The sequence below is a fragment of the Denticeps clupeoides genome, chromosome 19, assembly GCF_900700375.1.
Source record: "Denticeps clupeoides chromosome 19, fDenClu1.1, whole genome shotgun sequence".
NCBI lineage: Eukaryota > Metazoa > Chordata > Actinopteri > Clupeiformes > Denticipitidae > Denticeps > Denticeps clupeoides.
The window spans coordinates 5,494,292-5,514,035 of record NC_041725.1 but is presented as its reverse complement, the minus strand read 5'-3'; the positions used below and the strand labels follow the sequence as shown (position 1 = coordinate 5,514,035).

At 42.0% G+C, this 19,744-nt stretch overlaps 2 protein-coding genes across 3 annotated transcripts in view; both read left to right on the top strand.

The window, feature by feature from the left end:
* The window catches only part of prkd2 (protein kinase D2), a 38,059-nt gene extending 27,388 nt beyond the window's left edge, over window positions 1-10,671 (top strand). Inside the window, exons 9-19 of the mRNA XM_028961901.1 lie at window positions 553-664; window positions 1,155-1,232; window positions 1,971-2,283; window positions 2,786-2,838; window positions 3,430-3,502; window positions 5,824-5,930; window positions 7,133-7,294; window positions 7,394-7,492; window positions 7,617-7,884; window positions 8,823-8,908; window positions 9,503-10,671. Coding sequence (XP_028817734.1) covers window positions 553-664; window positions 1,155-1,232; window positions 1,971-2,283; window positions 2,786-2,838; window positions 3,430-3,502; window positions 5,824-5,930; window positions 7,133-7,294; window positions 7,394-7,492; window positions 7,617-7,884; window positions 8,823-8,908; window positions 9,503-9,724 — 1,573 coding nt within the window. The 3' untranslated portion in view covers window positions 9,725-10,671. The remainder of the gene's footprint in view (window positions 1-552; window positions 665-1,154; window positions 1,233-1,970; window positions 2,284-2,785; window positions 2,839-3,429; window positions 3,503-5,823; window positions 5,931-7,132; window positions 7,295-7,393; window positions 7,493-7,616; window positions 7,885-8,822; window positions 8,909-9,502) is intronic.
* Window positions 10,672-10,822: 151 nt separating this feature from the next.
* On the top strand, window positions 10,823-17,144 carry gpr184 (G protein-coupled receptor 184). Of its 2 annotated transcripts, none has more exons than XM_028961902.1 (2): window positions 10,823-11,531; window positions 15,445-17,144. In XM_028961902.1, the coding sequence occupies exon 2, from the start codon at window positions 15,460-15,462 to the stop codon at window positions 16,426-16,428; it is 969 nt and encodes a 322-aa protein (XP_028817735.1). In that variant the 5' UTR covers window positions 10,823-11,531; window positions 15,445-15,459; the 3' UTR covers window positions 16,429-17,144. The 2 variants fall into 2 exon arrangements, with proteins under 2 accessions (XP_028817735.1, XP_028817737.1); XM_028961904.1 differs by lacking the exon at window positions 10,823-11,531 and adding an exon at window positions 14,238-14,283.
* The last annotated feature ends 2,600 nt before the right edge of the window (window positions 17,145-19,744 follow it).

The following is a 19,744-nucleotide window of genomic DNA, read 5'->3' as shown; positions in this document are numbered from 1 at the left end:
ATACTTGATATTACTCAACCACTTTTTGAGGGATGTCTGGCCAGTTGTTGTTTTTTTGAGGCAATTAAACATTTGACATGTCATGGGCTTCCTACACACCTGATTGCGCTAGTGTATTTTTTTACACAAAAATGGTGTTCTGGCATTTACAGCATTTTATTGATTATATACAATAAAACGTTTGAGAAAAAAATATATAGTTATATATGTATATTTATAGTAAATCTTTTCAGTAAATATATAGTTTTGTGAAACTAAACAACTACTCATCCAGAAATGAAGTCAGATTTGACTGAAGTTGTATTAAATAAAAATAACACACCCAAGTAAAGCAATCTCCTCTGCATGGGTACTGGGACGAGGACTGTAGTCAGATTGTATTGGCCAAGTTAAACCAGGATGTGACAAAATAATGATAGCTCCACTGAACTGCACGGAAACGCACTCACTCCACTTTACAGGGTTGTTTATTATGGTTTGTTTATTGTATTATGTTACCATAATACAAAAAGATGAAATAACTGTTAATCACCTCTCACTCTGTCTGTTCAGTGTGTATATACCCCTGATGAGGGTGGTGCAGTCCGTCCGACAGACCACCCGGCGCTCCAGTACTGCCCTCAAAGAAGGATGGATGGTGCACTACAGTAACAAGGATACCCTGGTACAGTCCCAGATTTCACCATTCTGGGCAGCTCGCGAACATGTTGCTCTTTAGCCGCATAGCAGAGTTGTTAGTGTCATGACGCCTTTTGTATACTGGCATTTGAAACCCAATTCCGGGTGGAGTGCCATTTCTGTTTTAATTTAAAGTGCTAGTTGGCATTTAATACAAACACTTGCTCTGTCTGCCTCTAGAGAATAGATGGCCTGTGTTGTACAACCCTAAATTCTCTTGACAGTGACATTGTCACTAATATTTTTTTAGTGTCCCAATTTCTAATGCTTTTTTCAGCCATTAATTAGTAGTTTTCTCCTCTTTTCCTGACTGATCTTGCTTCTTTTCGGTTTCTGTCCTCTCTTCTCCTCCCTTCTCTTTTCCAAATGCCTCCAGCCTCATATTCTTTTCCTCTGCCTCTGGGACACGCCAGTCTTTGAGAGTGCTCGTTTGTTGACCCTTGACCCCTGACCTCTACCTCCCCCCAACCCCACAGAGGAAACGTCACTACTGGCGCCTGGACTGCAAGTGCATCATCCTTTTCCAGAATGACACCACCAACAAATACTACAAGGTAAAAACACGTGCACACAGCTTTCTATCTTTGAGGGGAGGCCAGGGTAATAAAATCTCTAGACTGCACTCAGCTAAGCAAATATTTCTCTCTTTTATTTTTCCTAAAATGAAATTTCTATCTTTTGTAAATAAGTATTTCCCAGCGAGGAGCCACTTTTACAAAATTTGTGATTGCTGTCTTTAAAATGAGATTTGGACCACAGCAAGATACACTGGTGACACACAAACACACTCACACTCACCCCTGCTCAAATGATTAACTGCAGCAGTCCTCTCTCGCTGCTAAGAAGATATGACAACTTGCAAAAGCATCAAAAGTGCTTTCAGAATGACTTCTTGCTGTTGATCCCTCTCCCTGCTGCTTGACATCCTTCATTCATCACAGTTGAAGGGAATCTGTGTTTTTCAAACAGTTTCTTCATCTGTTAAGTGTTCTTTTCAGAAACGTAATTCAGGGTGCAGTTGTCTTTTTGCTTTTTATGCTAAGTGTGATCGTCCTGATTCTCTTGAAGTATCAAAAGTGTCACTCGCTTTGGTATGTGTAGAGTGACTGAGTGAAGTGAACCCCTCTTTACCCAGAAGTGACACTGGGCTGTCAACGCAACACCAGCAGCCCACTCCCCGTCAGTGTCCCTGCTGTGTTGAGAGTAGTCCAGCATTCTAAATCAGTGCTGGCTTACAGCCTGTATCTGTATCTATTCATAAAACATCATCGACTCTTCCTCTCTCCTTACAGGAGATCCCTCTCTCAGAGATCCTGGAGTTGCGTCCAGCAGGCGACTTCACGCTGGTTCCGACAGGCACCAGCCCCCACTGCTTTGAGATTGTGACGGGGACCATGATCTATTTTGTGGGCGAGGACCCCCACCCCTCCAGCTCTCTGTCATCCAACATGGCCAATCAAACCAGTCCTGCCTCCCCCAGCTGTGTGGCACCCAATAGTGGGGTCGGGCAAGAGGTCGCCAAAGCCTGGGAGAGCGCTATTCGCCAAGCTCTAATGCCAGTCATCTTCCAGGATGCCCCCCTTGTGGAGGGACAAACCCCACACAGTAAGCTGAGGAGATGAAGTCCTATTTTATTGAATCAGTAGTTACAGGGACAGTCCGCCTGGAGACACTATAGGTTAAGTGTCATCCTCAGGGACACAATGGTACGAAGTAAGGTTTAAACCTGGGACTTTGTGGTCTTCTGGTTTATAGGCAAGTGTCTCACCCAATAGGCTACTAGCACCACCATCTTTAACTGGCTAACTAGGTGTGTGTTAAAAAGCATGATGCACATGAAGATCTGGTCAGATGTTTACATACACTGACCCTGAGCACGAGTGGAGTTTAAAACTCCAAAATTAAAATGTTAATTAAAATCAATTTAAAATATTGAAACAAGGTCAAATATAGAGGTAAGACCAATAAAATGATTAATTAAGCTTTAAATAATATATTAAATAAATGAATCCTAGTTTCTATTAATCCACGCTGTGTTAATTTCCTGACATGAGTGCAGAACTGTGTAATTGCTTAATCATTGTGTCATGTTACGTCCTATTTGCAGGACAAGCATCAGTCAGCATCTCTGTGTCCAACAGTCAGATCCAGGAGAATGTGGTGAGTATAATATCTGATGTTATCACATTCATTTTTAGTCTTGAGAATGATTTCATATGCAGGTTCTTGGGCAGTTTAAATGCTATTTACTGGCAGCTTTCAGAGGGCAAAGTGGTACAGCTAGGACTCCGTTTAGCCGTATAATTAAGAAATATTATGCAGGGGGGTGTGTGAGAAATTGTGATTGGTGTGCTACATTATAACGCAACCCCAAGTGTATTATTGCAATTAAGCCACTGTTACCCATTAGTATCTATTTATAGTCCTGAAATTTCACTGAGATTTAGCTTCTGCAATAAAAGAGCTCAATCTGTAATCCAGCTGCTGGTGTTGTTGCTAAGCAACGTCATTCAGACAGCACCTCGTCACATTATATAATGACCATATACATAGTGATAAAGTGAAACAATTTTAAGGAGATGAGTTCAGATATTCAGTAACTTACCGATATTATTTGGGTTAAATTGTAGCATAGATCAGTACGCAAGTCTGGTGATGATTACATTTTTTATGATATGTTGAAGATTAGTTGAAAAGATTACTGGCACACTCACTTGATGGTTAAGGTCTTGTTGCGGATGTTTCTTGTAGGATATTGGGACCGTGTACCAGATCTTTGCTGATGAGGTGCTAGGCTCTGGGCAGTTTGGGGTTGTGTATGGAGGTGAGTATGTGCAAAATGTCCTAACATTTATAATTATGCATAGATCCATAAACAAAGACCAACACTTTCATGTTTGACAGCACTTTTTCCTGATCCTTTGAAGTAGTACTAGCCAGGTTTGATACTAAAATTGAGTCTTGATTTCGATACCAATTCAAACTGGTATCGATACTTAAATTCCAGTTTTGTATCTGCCGGTTTATTTTTCAACAGGCATTGCAGTGAGCAGCCCATTCCCCATAGATACATACATTTGATGTTGTGTTGAATAGGGCCGTCTATGGGAGCGAATGCATCAATAGAGCCGCCCTCTTGGGAGTGTTAGTGCTCCTTTTAAATGAACATCTATCAGGGATAAAGTGGCATACAGAATTAAAGGACCATAAACCGGCAAATTTGAAAGGAGTTTTTTTTTTTCTTGGTTTGTTTCAAATTTCAAACATGTATTTACTTCTGAGGCACAAATAAATTGATAGAGAAGCGTTTTTTTATGATCAAATTGTAATCTGCATATAGGTATTTTTTTCATTCGAAATAAACTTGAACTATACCCCTACTTTAAGCAGAACAAGGTAATACAAACACCACAAAAAAAACCTGTAGCATTACCACTCACACATTTATATTTACGTGTGTATCCAAAACAACAGGCACAATATATTGTGTACAGACAATGAACTACACATTACATACAATACACAATAAAGACGAGGATTTAATACGAAAGATGAACATCCATTAACCTGCTTATTTGAATAAAACTATAGACAGTGCAGGTCCATACACAGAGGCATCTTGTATAGTTTTGTCTAGAACTGCAAATATCCAGGTGTCTTTCCTGTGTGGTGGGGGTAGCTGTAACCCACCAACAGCCTCCTTGTATAACTTTGCAAAGTATAACTTTCCTATGAGGTGGGGGTGGGAAGACACGCTCTTGTCTGTAACATGAACACGTTATATGTCAAACACAATTTTGTAACACACCAGATGACAAAATCTTACTTATGAAATGTTATTCATTGATTCTTTTTTCTTTTTTTTTTAAATGCTATTTTTTTAATAAAATGTTAATTTGATTTGCAATTCTCGGCCACCGTCATCAGGTGATTTGTTTCAATTATTGCAAGAGAGATGCAAAAATGGTGAGGAAGTTGAAGTTGAGCTTTATTGTCATTTCAGCTACATACACGTTAGACAGTACATAGTGGAATGAAGCTGTTGCACAGTCTTGCAGTACCTTTGCTTCTTGACCAGGTGCTAAAGAATGATGGTGTAGAATGTTGAACTGAAGTCTATGAACAGCATTAGTGCGTATGTGTCCATATTGTCCAGGTGGATGAGGGTCAGATGCCGGGTGGTGGTGATGGCATCGATGACGATAGGCGAATTGCAGTGGGTGGAGGGCAGCTGGGTCTTCATATGTTATTCAGCCTCTCAAAGCAATTTGGTGTAAGTGCAATGGGACGTAGTCATTGAGACACGACACTGAGCATCTTCCAGGGATGTTATCTGGTCCAGCGGCCTTTCGGGAGTTAACTCTGATTAGTAGAAGGAGGGTTGGTTTTCCTCGCAGTCACGTTCTTCTGTTTGTCGAATCGTGCAGAGAAGTCATTCAGCGCATCTGGTAGGGAGAACTGACTCGCATTCGCATGGTTGAATTCTCCAGCGACGACGAATGGTCATGTAGGGGTGTACGTTCTTCAGATTGCTAATAGCTCCGTACAGAACCCAGAGCGCCTCCTGGAAGTATAGCCCTGGAAGTATAGCTGGTGAAAGTATAGCTCTAGTAGCTCGCGCAAAGAAAGCCAGGTTTTTCAAATGCCGTTCCTTTTTGGGTTTACTTTTCAGGCCCGATAAAAGCTGTAATTGCTGAACTCGCATATAATTTCAGAATATATAGAAGCGAGGAGTGCTTCACTTTTAGTTTGTCACAAAAACATTAAAAATACATTTCTTTCATTTATGTATTTGTTAATTTGTTATCCATTTGTCAATTTTTTTATTTATTTATTAATTTGTTTATGTAACGGTTTTATGTGTTTGTGTGTCTCCTGACTTTTTATTTATTTATTTATTTTTTTAAAATGTATTTAAAAGTTTCTGTGTTTGTATTTTCTCCCCCTGTTGTATTAAAAATAGTATCGGGTATCAAGTTCCATCCTTAGGTTCCATCCTTAGTTTGAAATTTCAGCATTGTGACATGCCCACTAGGTGCATAATTCACGGTGAATGCACCAAAATGCTGAAATGCAGTTAATTGCAGTTCACATACATGTGTTACTATTTTAATGCAAGTGTAAAATGTGTATACCTTTACCCAGGCAAGCACAGAAAGACTGGCAGAGACGTGGCTGTGAAGGTGATTGACAAGCTGCGTTTCCCAACCAAGCAGGAGAGCCAGTTGAGGAACGAAGTGGCCATCCTGCAGGTGAGCACCCGCAGGGGGCGACAGCGAGTCAGTGCAGATACACAGGCTGCCAGCAAGCCACAGCCGATATTGCATATTTAATCTAATTTAAATTCATATGGTAAATTCAAGCAAACTATACATATACATCCAATCTTTTTATTTATTATGTTTGTAATTAATTTTTATTCCTATTTTCACATCAGATGCTCTACAAGGTCAAAGAGCTCAGTGATGTAAACACAATTCCACGTGGACGTTTTTATTTTTCTTCCTTGGGAAAGCTATCAAAGTGTCTTCATGGGGCTGAGGTCTTGATATTTCTGGGTTGTTTTTCCTATTGACCTCCCTGTATTCCAGACCCTGCAGCAGCTTCAAAACACGACACCATGCACCACACTTCCCTTCAGGGCTGGTGCTCTCAGTTTGAAGTGCTGTGTTTTCTAACATGACCAGAGTGAACAAAATCGCTGCAAATAGACGTTCACTTGCTCCCTGGCTGAGGTGCAGCATGAATGAATCACATGACAGCAGGGGGCCTGGCCAGTCCTGCCTGAAATGGTCTACAGTGACTGCCTTTTCACAGCCTTGAAATACGGCTAACGTACAGACAGGGAAGTGATAATGTTATGTTGTGATGCTGAGTTGCACAGAATTTAAATCAGGATTGAATGTGATATCTGTGATGGTTGAGTACATGCTCTGACTGGAAATCAAGTAGTAGATTTGGTACCCTGGGCTATAATGTCAAAAGCAATATAAAGCATTATATATTATATATTTAGTATAATATTATATATTATGTATTTCATTTATCTCTATTATTAATTTGAAGACCCTTATTCTATATTTAAAGGCAGTCCATGACCTTGCAGTCAAAATATTTTTGATCTCCTTCACATCTTCATACCCTCGACCTCCATTTATCTTCTGACACCTTCTGCCTGCATCACAACTGTCTGGGTTTTAGAGGCTTCAGTCGTGCTGCCCTTCATCCCACGTGACATGCACAGCGTCCCACCTTAAAACACATGTCAGGACTTGGCATGATGCTTATACCACACAATTCTACAGTTTTTATTTCTGTTTTGATAAAAAAATATATATATTAAAATAATATTAAATGTCTTATTTATTTTTTATTGTGATATCAGGTGGTTGTCTGTGTTGTCTCGAGTGGCCTGTGAAAGGTCTTAGTGAGCCCCTCTCTCTCATCTCTGCAGAGTCTTCGACACTTGGGCATCGTAAACCTTGAATGCATGTTTGAGACTCCGGAGAAGGTGTTTGTTGTCATGGAGAAGCTCCATGGCGACATGCTGGAAATGATTCTATCCAGTGAGAAGGGCAGGCTGCCAGAGAGACTGACCAAGTTCCTTATCACACAGGTCTGTGTGTGTGTGTGTGTGTGTGTGTGTGATGTTGCATTTTTCATGGCTGACTGTTGGCTATTTAATGGTTTTAACTGGTAAATGTTTCTCTCTCAGATCCTGGCTGCTCTGAGGCACCTGCACTTTAAGAACATTGTGCACTGTGACCTGAAGCCTGAGAATGTGCTTCTCGCCTCAGCAGAACCCTTCCCTCAGGTACAGATTATTACCGCTCAGTCAGTTCCCACCAAATCACCATTATCACTGAGAACAACAATCAAATTAAAGTAAATTGTTCCCTCTGTTCACTGGGTCACGTCCTTTCTCCTCTTTTTCACAGGTGAAGCTCTGTGACTTTGGCTTTGCTCGGATCATCGGGGAAAAGTCTTTCCGGCGCTCCGTGGTGGGCACACCAGCATACCTGGCCCCTGAGGTTTTACTTAACCAGGGCTACAACCGCTCCCTGGACATGTGGTCGGTGGGGGTCATCATGTATGTCAGCCTGAGTGGCACCTTCCCATTCAATGAGGATGAAGACATTAACGACCAGATCCACAACGCTGCCTTCATGTATCCACCCAACCCCTGGAAGCAGATCTCCCCTGAAGGTGCTACATGAAAAACGAAAACCACCAAAAAGAAAATATATGCTGTTCCTCCAAAATGTAATTTTTTTTGGATCAAAAACTGCTAATCCAGACCAGAATTCGGATTTAGCCAAGAAGTAGAGCAGCGTGTCCATGACAAAAGCCTCAGCTAGTTGATTGGACATGGACTGGATTTTCAATTTCTGATCCAGGAAAGCCCATCACTGATTGTGTGGTGATCAAAAAAAAAACACCCTGCTTTTTTCACAGCAGTACAGATTTTTACTGCATCTCTTCCAGCAATATCTATTTTTGTAATATATAATCAATCAACCAACCAATCAATCTGAGGATGGGGCCAAAGCTCTGGTGTGGTGTAGGTGAATCAGCGACTGAAACAATTAAACTGCTACTACAAAAATACAGCCACAAAAGGAAAAAAGTACAACTTCAGCATCATCTAAGATGCTAGCATGCAGGCCTGAATTGGTGGTAAAAAAAAAACACCCACCTATAGAAGAAAAGACCACAAATTCACAGGTTCAAACCCCACTTACAACCATTGAGCAGGAGCAGTAGTGGCCTAGCGGTTAAGGAAGCGCCCCCATAATCAGAAGGTTGCCGGTTCGAATCCTGATCAGCCAAGGTGCCACTGAGCAAAACACCGTCCCCACACACTGCTCCCCGGACGCCTGTCATGGCTGCCCACTGCTCACTCAGGGTGATGGTTGCACTGTGTGCTGTGCTGTGTATCACAATGACAATCACTTCACTTTTACTTTCATTGTGTCACTTAACCCTAAGTGTCTCCAGGGGGACTGTCCCTGTAACTGTGGGATGAGGGCGTCTGCTAAATGCCCTAAATGTAAATTATGTGCATAGTTTTGACTGAGCATAAAGGAATCAGCGTTTCTGATGTTTGCTTCCATGAATGATTCATTTCTTGATGCTCTCTGTAGCTATCGACCTCATCAACAACCTGCTGCAGGTGAAGATGAGGAAGAGGTACAGTGTGGATAAGAGCCTCAGTCACACATACCTGCAGGTACCCGGCTTCACTCCACAGCATAGAAGCTTTTCTTTTCCCCGCAGGATAAAAACCCCGCGTGCTTGTACTTCACTCTCTAGCATTTCAGCAGAAGGATTTTAGGTGAGGGATCATGTACATTTAATCGAAGTGGGGTTACAGATACTCAGATAAGAGCTGTTCGTCTGGCAGGGTTTTTTCCTCGCATGACAGATTTCATCACGCTGCGGTCTGGGGGGGTGGTGGAAATTTCATTGCGTAAACAGGGCCCAAGCATGAGAGAGACTCCTCAATCATATAAAGGCACAGACATTAAAGAATGATGAAATATAAGATCATTAAAAATTTGTATATACTACACAACATAATGAGTGCATGTTCAATAAGTACATCCAATTCCAGTGTTGTGAAGCCTCTTATCTAATTAAAAAGAAGTTACAGCTGAGTGGGGGCAGCATCACACAGAATCATTGAGATGCCTATTTATAGTTATATGTTAGTATAACCAGTATGTGAGTTATATGTTCGTATATATTAACATGGTCCATTTAAAATCACTGGCTTCAGATATGGAACCGCTATTATTGAACCTCCCTCTGCTCTGCTCATCAGGACTACCAGACATGGCTGGACCTGCGGGAGCTGGAGACCAAGCTCCGCGAGCGCTACATCACCCACGAGAGCGACGACGGCCGCTGGCAGAACTTCGCCCATCAGCACAACCTCCCCTACCCGGCTCACCTGGTGGCGCCGACGCGAGCGTCCGATGACGACGAGGAAGGGAGGGAGGACGCCGACCTGCAGGGCCTGACCGAGCGCGTCAGCATCCTCTGAGGATGAGGAGACAGAAAATAAAATGCCGTTGTGTGAGTGGGTGTCAGGACTCCGAGGTGGATTCGCTTGCTAATTAATATAACACAGCATCTCTGCCCATGACCTCCTGCATCCAACCCTGCCAGTCTGCTGTAGCTTTGTCAGCTATAGAAACTGATGGGAATCCTCCACAAGTCATTCATTCAGGGGAGGGCATAAAAAAGACCCAACTTTGGGAGAAGCTCAGTTTCGTTTCCTCTCTCTCTCTCTGTCTAATGTACTTCCCCTGTACTTTGGTGAGAGTGACGTAACCAGGGAACTGAAGATGCAGAGAGATGCTGGGTGGAGAAATGATCCTTCCATGATGAATGAACACTTCCATTCTGACTGGAAAAGGCTTTTTCAGAAACACTCTGCCCCCTCTGTGCTCTGATATTTCCAGTCTGAAGACGTACTCTGTGCGCACACTCTTGTGCTGATGTGTATGTTTTTCCAAGTCCACAGATTTATTCTGAAATCCTTCTCTTTTAGATCAAAAACCCGAACACAACATTTGGTTTAAATAATAATGCCCACTGACGGTCTCCAGCAGGAGTTTGTGGAGAATATTAAGACCGCGATAGTTGAACTTACTTTGTATAGCAGTGAAAGGCGCGGTCCAGGTTTCTTTTACTTGACTGGGATGGACATCTTTTTCCTATTCTAGGGTGAAATGGTCCAGGTATTCCTCCTAACTTAACTCAGTAGTTAAACCCCTCCTCAAAGGAGAGCAATATTATTAATATAAAACTTGTTACTAACTACAGTATGAACATAGCATGGCATTATGTTGCATGTTATCGAGAAGTAGTTTTGGATGAACATGTTGCAGTGAAGCTTGTTTTGTAAATGTATTAGTAAAAGTACATGTTATGTATAGGGTCTGTATGATTATACCTGCTTAGTAAATATCTGATTTACAATCTGAATTACAGCTGTTGTCATGGCATCAATGAGTTGTCAGTTAAATTGAGAAATTAAGATGTTGCGTAGATATAAGATGCTGATGGTTGTTTTAGTTCCCCTACATTGTCGCAAGACTCGAACCGCAACGCAGCCGTTACAAAATGCGCACTTTAATCCCAAGACATTTTCTCACCCAAGTGTCTCTGTCATTGAGTCTGGCCCTGCTCAACACGCACGGCAGTGGTGAAGGCCTTCGGGTAACCCGTTTAGGGGACTGAAGATTCATTTTCCCCTGTGAGGTAGAGGAAAAACCACAGAGACTGCATGTCACCAAATCTGTGCCTGTCCTTAGAGCAGGACTTTCCCCAAACTCCCCCAGGCATACAGGTGATTTATTCAGATCACAGCAATACATTCGTCATTCTGTGCATAGAATTTTGTAATTCTCAGTAAAAGAAAGGGATATTTCCTATGCTACTTGGTGTGCTGCACGTAGTAACACCCGACCAGATGTTCTGAAGGAACAAAAATGTTATTTTACTCTTAAAAAAAAAAAAAAGTCCAAACAGGAAGTCAAAGCAGACGTCTGACTACCACAGCCACCCCCCTCTGCTGCCGGGTCTGTTGAAAACCGCATCAGACGGAATTACAGTTGATTCAGATGCTCCAAATGCAACATTTCCTCTCTTAACGGCTACGATTCTGAGAACCACGAAGAGGGCCCACAATGTTCCGACTTTTGCTATTAGATGTGCTCAAACCCTGGATGAGAACAAGTCTACCCTGAAGGGTCTCATTTGACCACCTTCTGCCCAGGAACCCTCTCAGGAGCTGCTCCTGAGGGAGGCAGGCAGGGTGAAGGAGACCCACGCTGCTTTAACAGGTGAGTCCATTTCTAAATGGGGTTCCCACAGCTCAGTCAGTCCGTTGCTACCATGGAAGATTTTTATTATTGTTATCATGTCAAATTTCTGTCAAATCATGTCAAAAAATATGCTGTAAATATGTGCAATTTATTTTTTATTGGAATTAAATTTAATACTACAAACAAATTAACTTGATGACCCAGACATTGATTTTTGAAAGTAAAAATGGCATATCCATGTTATTGAGACTGGCATGGAATTAATGTGCAGTGGAAACAGGCAGAACTTGAAGCTGGCTGCCGGCCACAGTTCACGTGTTCTCTCACAAACCACAGAAGATGTCGGCATGGGCGAATGAAGAAAGACATGCTGTGCAACAGACTGAGCAGATCGCTGGCTGAAATACCAGAAAAACTGAAACTGAGCGGTTAAGAATAATTTCCTAATTGGCGGATGTACCTTTGTTTGGTGCACATGACATTTTCAGGCTGCCTGATACGGATGAGGTTGAGACTATTAACTGTTAGTTAATCTCCTAGATGACGTAATCATGTGATTTAGAAACGTGTCGTGTCACCAAGACGACGGGACTGAATGCACGGGGCGGCGACATGGCCAAAACAGGAAATGAGGAGGTACAGAAGCGTCAGGATGGCAACGGTTGCACATTTGCGTCAAACCTTCTAAGGCCATGTGTTTTGCTTCATACCACTGCAGTGGTGTAATGATCATGCTTTTGCAAAATGAACATCAGATCAGTGAAGTCGAGGGACAAAAAGGTAAAGGACAAAAAGAGGAAAATCACAAAGGACAAAAGGGGAAAGGTCAATGTCAGACACTATAAGTAAATCATGCAGGTATTGCCTTTGTACCCTTTTGTCAAATATCTTGAGCACCTTTCTCAACTACAAATACATTTTGCTGATTTATGTTACACCGTGACCTCTTAAGATTCATTTCAGTTTGAGACCCTGACTTTTTTTATGGCAAAGACTCACAGCAGGAGATTATGGTCAACAACAACTTGCAAGTCCCATGAGACACTCAGGGTTAAGTAACACAATGAAAGTGAAGTGATTGTGATACACAGCACAGCTCATGGTGACACAACATAATGTGTCCTCTGCATTTAACCATCACCCTTGGTGAGCAGTGGAAAGGTGCATGGGGAGCAGTGTGTGGGGACGGTGCTTTGCTCATTGTCACCTCATTGGCAACCTTCTGATTATGGGGCCACTTCCTTAACCGCTAGGCCACCACTGCCCCCATAATAGCATTAGTGAAGCTTTACACATGTTCGAGTGAGTGAAAACATTTTAGTACAACCGGAAGGCGGTTCTATGGTTTCTTGTGTGGTGACCCGATTCTTATTGGTAATGGTATTTTGCGCATGCGCAGTCCAAATCGTGTAGCAACACCGTTCTCTGGTAAAAAGTAGTACAGCCATGTCCAGCTATTAACAATTTGAACATTAACCTAAGTTTGGATTTATCAATGTTCTTGAACTGCATGACCTTTTTATTTGTTGAGTTGACTTTCACTTGAGGGTGGAACACTTTGGGAATGAACAAAAATTAAAATTGATGTAAACTTGTCCAGTTTAAATGTTCAGTGACCGATGGGAGCGGCTCTACAGTAGTAGGATCAGTACCACATTACCACAACGATCTTCAACAAAAAGTCAAGAAGATGATGAAATCGTTCATGTTTTTTTGTGTGTATTGTCTTGAAATGTCACAAAAAAGAACCCAGTGGGAAAGGTGCTTGAGAATTAGATATCATCAGGAAGTAAATGAAGTTTAGGTGCTGCTTTCCAGATGATGTAAAACATTCAGGTTGCCACCATCATTAATAACCACTTACCTGCCGTGCCCTGTGTGAACGTGTGTTCTGGGACAGTGTCAACAATAACAACACAATCCTGATAATCTGGGTTAGATGGAACCCAAGCTGTTCATATTAGGTACGTGTACCTGAATTTCGGTGTTACACAGCTTAGGATGGATGTACAAAAATAGTTGGCTAGTTAGCACCATGAAGTATAGAAATAATAATAATAAAAAAAAACATGCATAGAGATGACAGCATGGTCGCAATAAACAAATACCCCAGATGTATTATTGTGACGAGACAAAAAAAGTCTGGTTCGGCTGTTTAGCAACACAATGTAGGGCAGCAGCTTGTCACATGACGTTGCAGCAGTGAAGTATGTAATAAACGTGAAACGTTTTATCGATTTGTGTTCGGTAGATGGGTGTTTGTTTAATGGTTATCAACAAAACTGAAGCAGTGCTCCAGAAATACACCACCTGCAGTGCATGGAACCTCTCTTTGTTAAAATAGTTTTGTTCATAATTGAACAACAAGGTCCTATCCAGCATGGCCGTTGCAGTAGAGTCCCAACTGGGTGATTCCAGACCCTCAAAGCTTGGATGGATAGAAACTGCTTCTCTACAGTTTTGTGTTCCACCCACGCTTAAAACCACAAAATCGTTCACTGGCCAAGTGGTTAAATGATAATCTGAAGGCATAAAAACAGGGAAAAAAAAACAGGTGTGAAAAGCAACTTCCTGCTAGCAACACAAATGATGAAACACGTGTAATTTCATGGTCCTGTGTCTTCAGATTTGTTCTATCGAGTAAAAGATGCAAGATCCATAAATGAGTAGGTGCATGCAAACTTTTGACTTGGATTGGACGTCCCTTCACTCTGCTCCGCTGCCTGGGTCCTCTCTCACTGCTGGGGATGAATTTAAACGCGTTTCCCAGGTGATGATCAAACTCCTGATTCAATTTAAGAGCATTACGATGCAAAACAATGCAATACACTGAAATCCCAATCAAAGCCGGGACTCATTTCACGATAATCCCCAGGGTGCGAGCTGACAGATCAATTTCCTGGACCTTCTGTATTCCAGCCACAGTCTGAATTGAACTAAACAAATTGAGTTTGTCTGGATCAATCAAACAAACCAAATGAAACATTTCACTTAAAAAACAAAAAAACAATGGGAATTCATACAGATGGGGCCAAGCCATAGTCCCAATGAGAATAGCACCAATCATAATGATCAATGCAGCTCCTGCAGCATGAATCACACCTTATGGTGCAACCGAGTCAACAAAATGTATATATTTTCCCCAGCGATGACCTCACATATTAGAGAGGGCATTCCAGAAACTTCCAAGGAATAACAAACACATTAGTAGACAAGTGCCATGGCTTGCATTGCATTTTCTTCTGCATATTCAGTGTAGAACAAAATTATTAGCAGGTAAGGAGAGTATTATTTCCATGGCACTACACAAACCAGAAAAACTAAACATGGTGCATGCATTTTGAAATTGAATGTTGATGCTTCAGGCAGTTTATGAATAACACTTTTTTTTTTTTTTTTTTTTTTTTTTTTGCACATTTTTAAAATTTTGCTTCCAGCATTATGTTATCTCCAGATATGTGATCATGTTCCTTTTGCACACAATGAACAGTCTCTATATTTTATTTCCTATGCTGTCACATGAACAAGATGTCAGAAGAAAATGTAATATAGTGATGCAGAAAAATGTGTGTGTGTATAATTACATTAATATATATTAATGATAATGACATATATAGGATTATGATTTCTGTAATTTAAAAGTCTGTGTCCTTGCTTCAGTTTACTGTGCTGTGTAACGTGTAACTGCGTAAATTGAAACATTAAGATTACATTTTGTATACCGTACATGAGCATGTAATTAGAATGTTAATTTAGCATGTAATGAGCATGCTTATTGGTCAGATTGGCAGGAATATATTGATTGTTCCTATTGCACAAATATTACTATTAATTTCTCTTTTCATTTTGAATTCATTTGGACAGTGTAATAAAGGCTCTCAGGTGATTGGCTACAGGACCAGCGTTAATCTGCATTTCTCCTTGCTTTTAGGTGGGAAAGAAAAAGATGTGTCCCAATTCCTCTGCGAATTCGTCCGACACTCTACACGATAACCGTGAGATGAGTAACGTACTGATGAGCGTATATATCCTGGTCTTTATCTTCGGCCTCGTTTTCAATCTGCTCACCTTTGCTCCCATCGTCCAGCAGATTCGAAGAAAGAATGTCTTAGGCGTCTACCTCATCTGCCTGTCCATCTCAGACATTTTTTACATTGGCACGATGCCTTTGTGGATTTATTATTATCGTAACAACCACCAGTGGCTGATCAGCTCATGGTCCTGTAGCTTGTCTGGCTTCTTCTACTACACCAACATGTATTCCAGCATCTACTTCCTGTGCTGCATCTCGGTGGACCGTTGTGTCTCAGTCAGCTTCCCTCTCCATGCAAGATCCATCCGTCGCTTGCGCACCGCCTGGATTATTTGCCTGGTCATCTTCAGTGTGACGGTGGCCCTGCATGTCATTATTCTTCTGAACGGTAAAGATAACGGCTTCAACAGCGTCACCAGGACCTGTTACGAGGCCTTCCCCATCAGCACCCAGCAGGCCATCTTCAACCTTCTGCGCGTGGGCTTCGGCTTCTGCTTGCCCCTCCTGATCTTGGTGCCATGCTACACCCAGATCTGGGCTAAGGCCAAAGCCAGCGTGGGGCTAGATGAGCACAGCAAGCAGAAACTGAAGCGGCTGGTTGTGGGAGTGATCGTCATCTTCTCCATCTGCTTCCTGCCGTATCACGCCCTGCTGCTGACGCGCTCCTTGTACAAGCTGATGGATGAGGAGTCCTACTGCGCCACGGAGAAGAAGCTGCACGGGATTTTCTCCGCCTCCCTGGCCCTCTGCAGCCTCAACAGCATGGTGGACCCCGTCCTTTACATGCTCGCCAGTACGGGAATCCAGGAGGACATGCGCATCTGCTATAGGATGAAACGGGAAAAGGCGGTTACCATCCGCACCATCTCCACCAAGCCTTGAAGATCAATGAGCCATGATTGTGTGTGTGTGTGAGAGACAGACTTTTTTTTCCAACTATGAATCATAATGTCTTCCTGTCCATGGGCTACATTACAGACAATGGCAATGGGAAGCATAACAGCTTTTTAATATCCTGCCTCATTCTGAGCAGGGGCATCAGCATAATTTATTGCAGGATTTTTTTTTCTCTAAAGGAGGACGCGATATCAGTGGGAGCTCTGGAGGACATTTCAAGGTATTTAGGGGGGCACACAGAAGCACCCTTATGGCCTGAATGTGAAATGCGCCCCGGCACCGCACCCTTTGAAGAACTCTTGAAACTGCGGGGCTGATGGGACATTAAAGAGGCTTTGTATTTGTCAGGCAGCGTTAAAATAAAATTTAAAAAAAGGATCAGTGGTATTAAATCCTCGGTCTGCCCTTTCACATGGGGACACCTGGACCTGCTGTAAGGTCCTATCGGTATACATTTTTTGGTTATGAATTTTTTTTTTTGTCAACTGCTGAATTAAAAAAAATTGTTTTGTATGAAGTCGTTTACGCTGACATGAATTGATTTAGTCCAGAACTGAGAATGTAAGCCTTGTGTTTGATGGTCGTTTGAGCTTCAGTGGGATGTGCATGTTTACTAATGACATTAATTTACAATGAAGATCCGTTTCTACATTTCTCACGGAATGTAAAGGAAACATAAAGCATGAAAATAAAAGAGCATAGAAGACTACAGACTACAGTGCTCACCCAGGTCTATAGTTTTTTTTCACATGATATTTGTGGTTGATGCATCTGAATAAGTGTGACACCCGAGTGTAGTTGTTATTGGCGGCCTGTCTTAATTTTAGTTTTAGTCTAGTCTTTGTGTCAAGCTGTCGTTTTTTAGTCATGTCCAGACTCATTTTAATAGTCAAGTTTTAGTCTTAGTTTAGTCAGGATTATACATGACAATTTCAGCATAGTTTTAGTCAATGAAAATTGAATTTAGTCTTTTTTAAGTAATGCAATCCTATTTAACCACATCAATATAGAACAAGTATCTAGCAGAATAGACAAAACCAAACCCATTTCATAATTAAAACAAGGTTATTTTAATATTATATTATTGTTACCATATAGACTCAACAATTCTCTACATTCATTCCAGACCCGGAAGGAGTTCTGATTTGTTTCATGTTTTTTGACCACACATTCAGTTTTCTTTTCCACTTCATTGTAAAGAAAGTGTAAAGAAAGACCACTTCGTCATCTTCTCCAAGCCATCTGATTACATATCACAAAAATCCTGAAATCGAATTAATGTAACAATTGCACATTGAGGAAGTGACATCATCAGCGACCGGATGGGAGACACAGGAAACAGAAATATTGCATAAAAATAATTCTCAAGTTCCTAAGTCTGGGGTCTAAGAAACGCGACAAGGGTGTGGAGAGGAGGAGGTCTACACACACAACCAAACAAAGCATCAAAACATTGCTTTTATTTATAGAGTGCTAACAGGTTTCAATACAACAGTGGACTCAGGACAGCTAACCAACATCAGTAGTGCCTAAAGGAAGGGGTGGTCCAGCGGGTGTAACTCAAAAAAGCACAAAAGTTAACAAAAAGGGCACATAAAGCTAACAGGCTAACACAAGCTAACAACAAAGGGGTCTATCACACAAAGCAACAAGACACACGAATGAGATCCCCAACGGAAATGCAGATCTCCATGGACCCTGGGGACCTCCTGAAAGAGTAAGGGCCTAGCAGACCGTGGGGACCTCCCGAGCACCATCCGAAGTCTCTTTATATAGGTGGTGGTGACCAATAGGCGGAGCTTGTAGGATTCAACTCCTCCCACAAAGTCAACCTAAAAGAGACATTTACATTTACAGCATTTATCAGACGCCCTTATCCAGAGCGACTTACAATCAGTAGTTACAGGGACAGTCACCCTGTAGGGTTAGGGTTAGGGTTAAGTGTCTTGCTCAGGACACAATGGTAGTAAGTGGGATTTGAACCTGGCTCTTCTGGTTCATAGGCGAGTGTGTTACCCACTAGGCTACTACCACCCTTACACTACACAAAAACACGGCCAGACACACAGAACATGTGGGAGCGTATGTCCAGGGACGTAACAATAATAATGCAATAAAACGAGAGGCAATAACGTGTGAATGTTTGTGGTTAGGTGTGTGTGCATGTATGAAAACCCGCTGTGATCTCAGGGTACATGGGGAAGACACCACTACGGCTGGCAGAACTTCTCGTCAGCTCTGATGAGCTGGGCGTCCAAGTTATCCTGGCTGGCAAGGCCGGTGGCGTGTCCCCATGCTGCATGTTCCAGCCCGGCCTCCCAGGGATCTGCCGCCTAATTGCCTCAGCGGCTGAGCGCCGCGTCCGTGTCCACGCGTCTGCCGAGCTAATCCCCCCTCCGCCCACGCCGGATCCTTCTCAAGGTTCTGGGGGACATGTGGGTATAGCCCGGCCATGACACTTTTGTGGTTTCTTTGGCAGGCTTTGCCAAATTTCATTATTTATTTTTCTCAAGCAAATAAAAAAATAACTGTAAATAAGTAGATGATGAGAACAGTGTTTTCATGGTGTGGGATTTTCCTGTCTGCTGTCCACGTGGCTGCAGACAACCAGACTCTGTTGGAGGAGCACAGGACAGATTTGTAGAACTGGATAAGAAGCCCCACCGCTCTCTGCACGGATCATCATTAATGCCAGTTATGAAGCGTTATTAGCACAACAATGTACATTTCACTGCAGCTTAGATGAGTTGGTGTGTACATATATAGACAAATGGGTTTGGATTTATTGCCCAAGCAGCTTCACTGAACCTGGTCCTGCAGCTGATTTACAAAGGTATTTAACAAAGTGCTTGCTTTGTATTCTGAAGTGCTGTGGATTAAAAAAGCAAGCAGTGAAAGAGCAAAAAAAATGGTTAATGTTTTTTTTTTTTTATGGCTGAGATTGATTTTCCGCTCACTCTTTTATTCTTCAGCGTGCTGGACCATGAGCCTTTTCAGTACCAAAAGTTTCACTCGTTATTGATCTCCCTTGTAATATAACAACACCGACCCGCTGTAAATCTGTGATTTACCAAGTATTCATTTTCGGCCTTTGATGGGCTGCGACATTCAATGTGAGCAGAACAGCCTGTACAACACTCACCGCAACGTGATGTAATATCATACATTCAATCCATTATTTTCTACCTTTCAAGCGGGACTTTCACACGTAATCTTGCTGTGCACTTTAACTCACGATAGAATGTAAAGAACAACTTTGCATAAAGAACATATCTTTTGGAACACATAATACTATACAGGG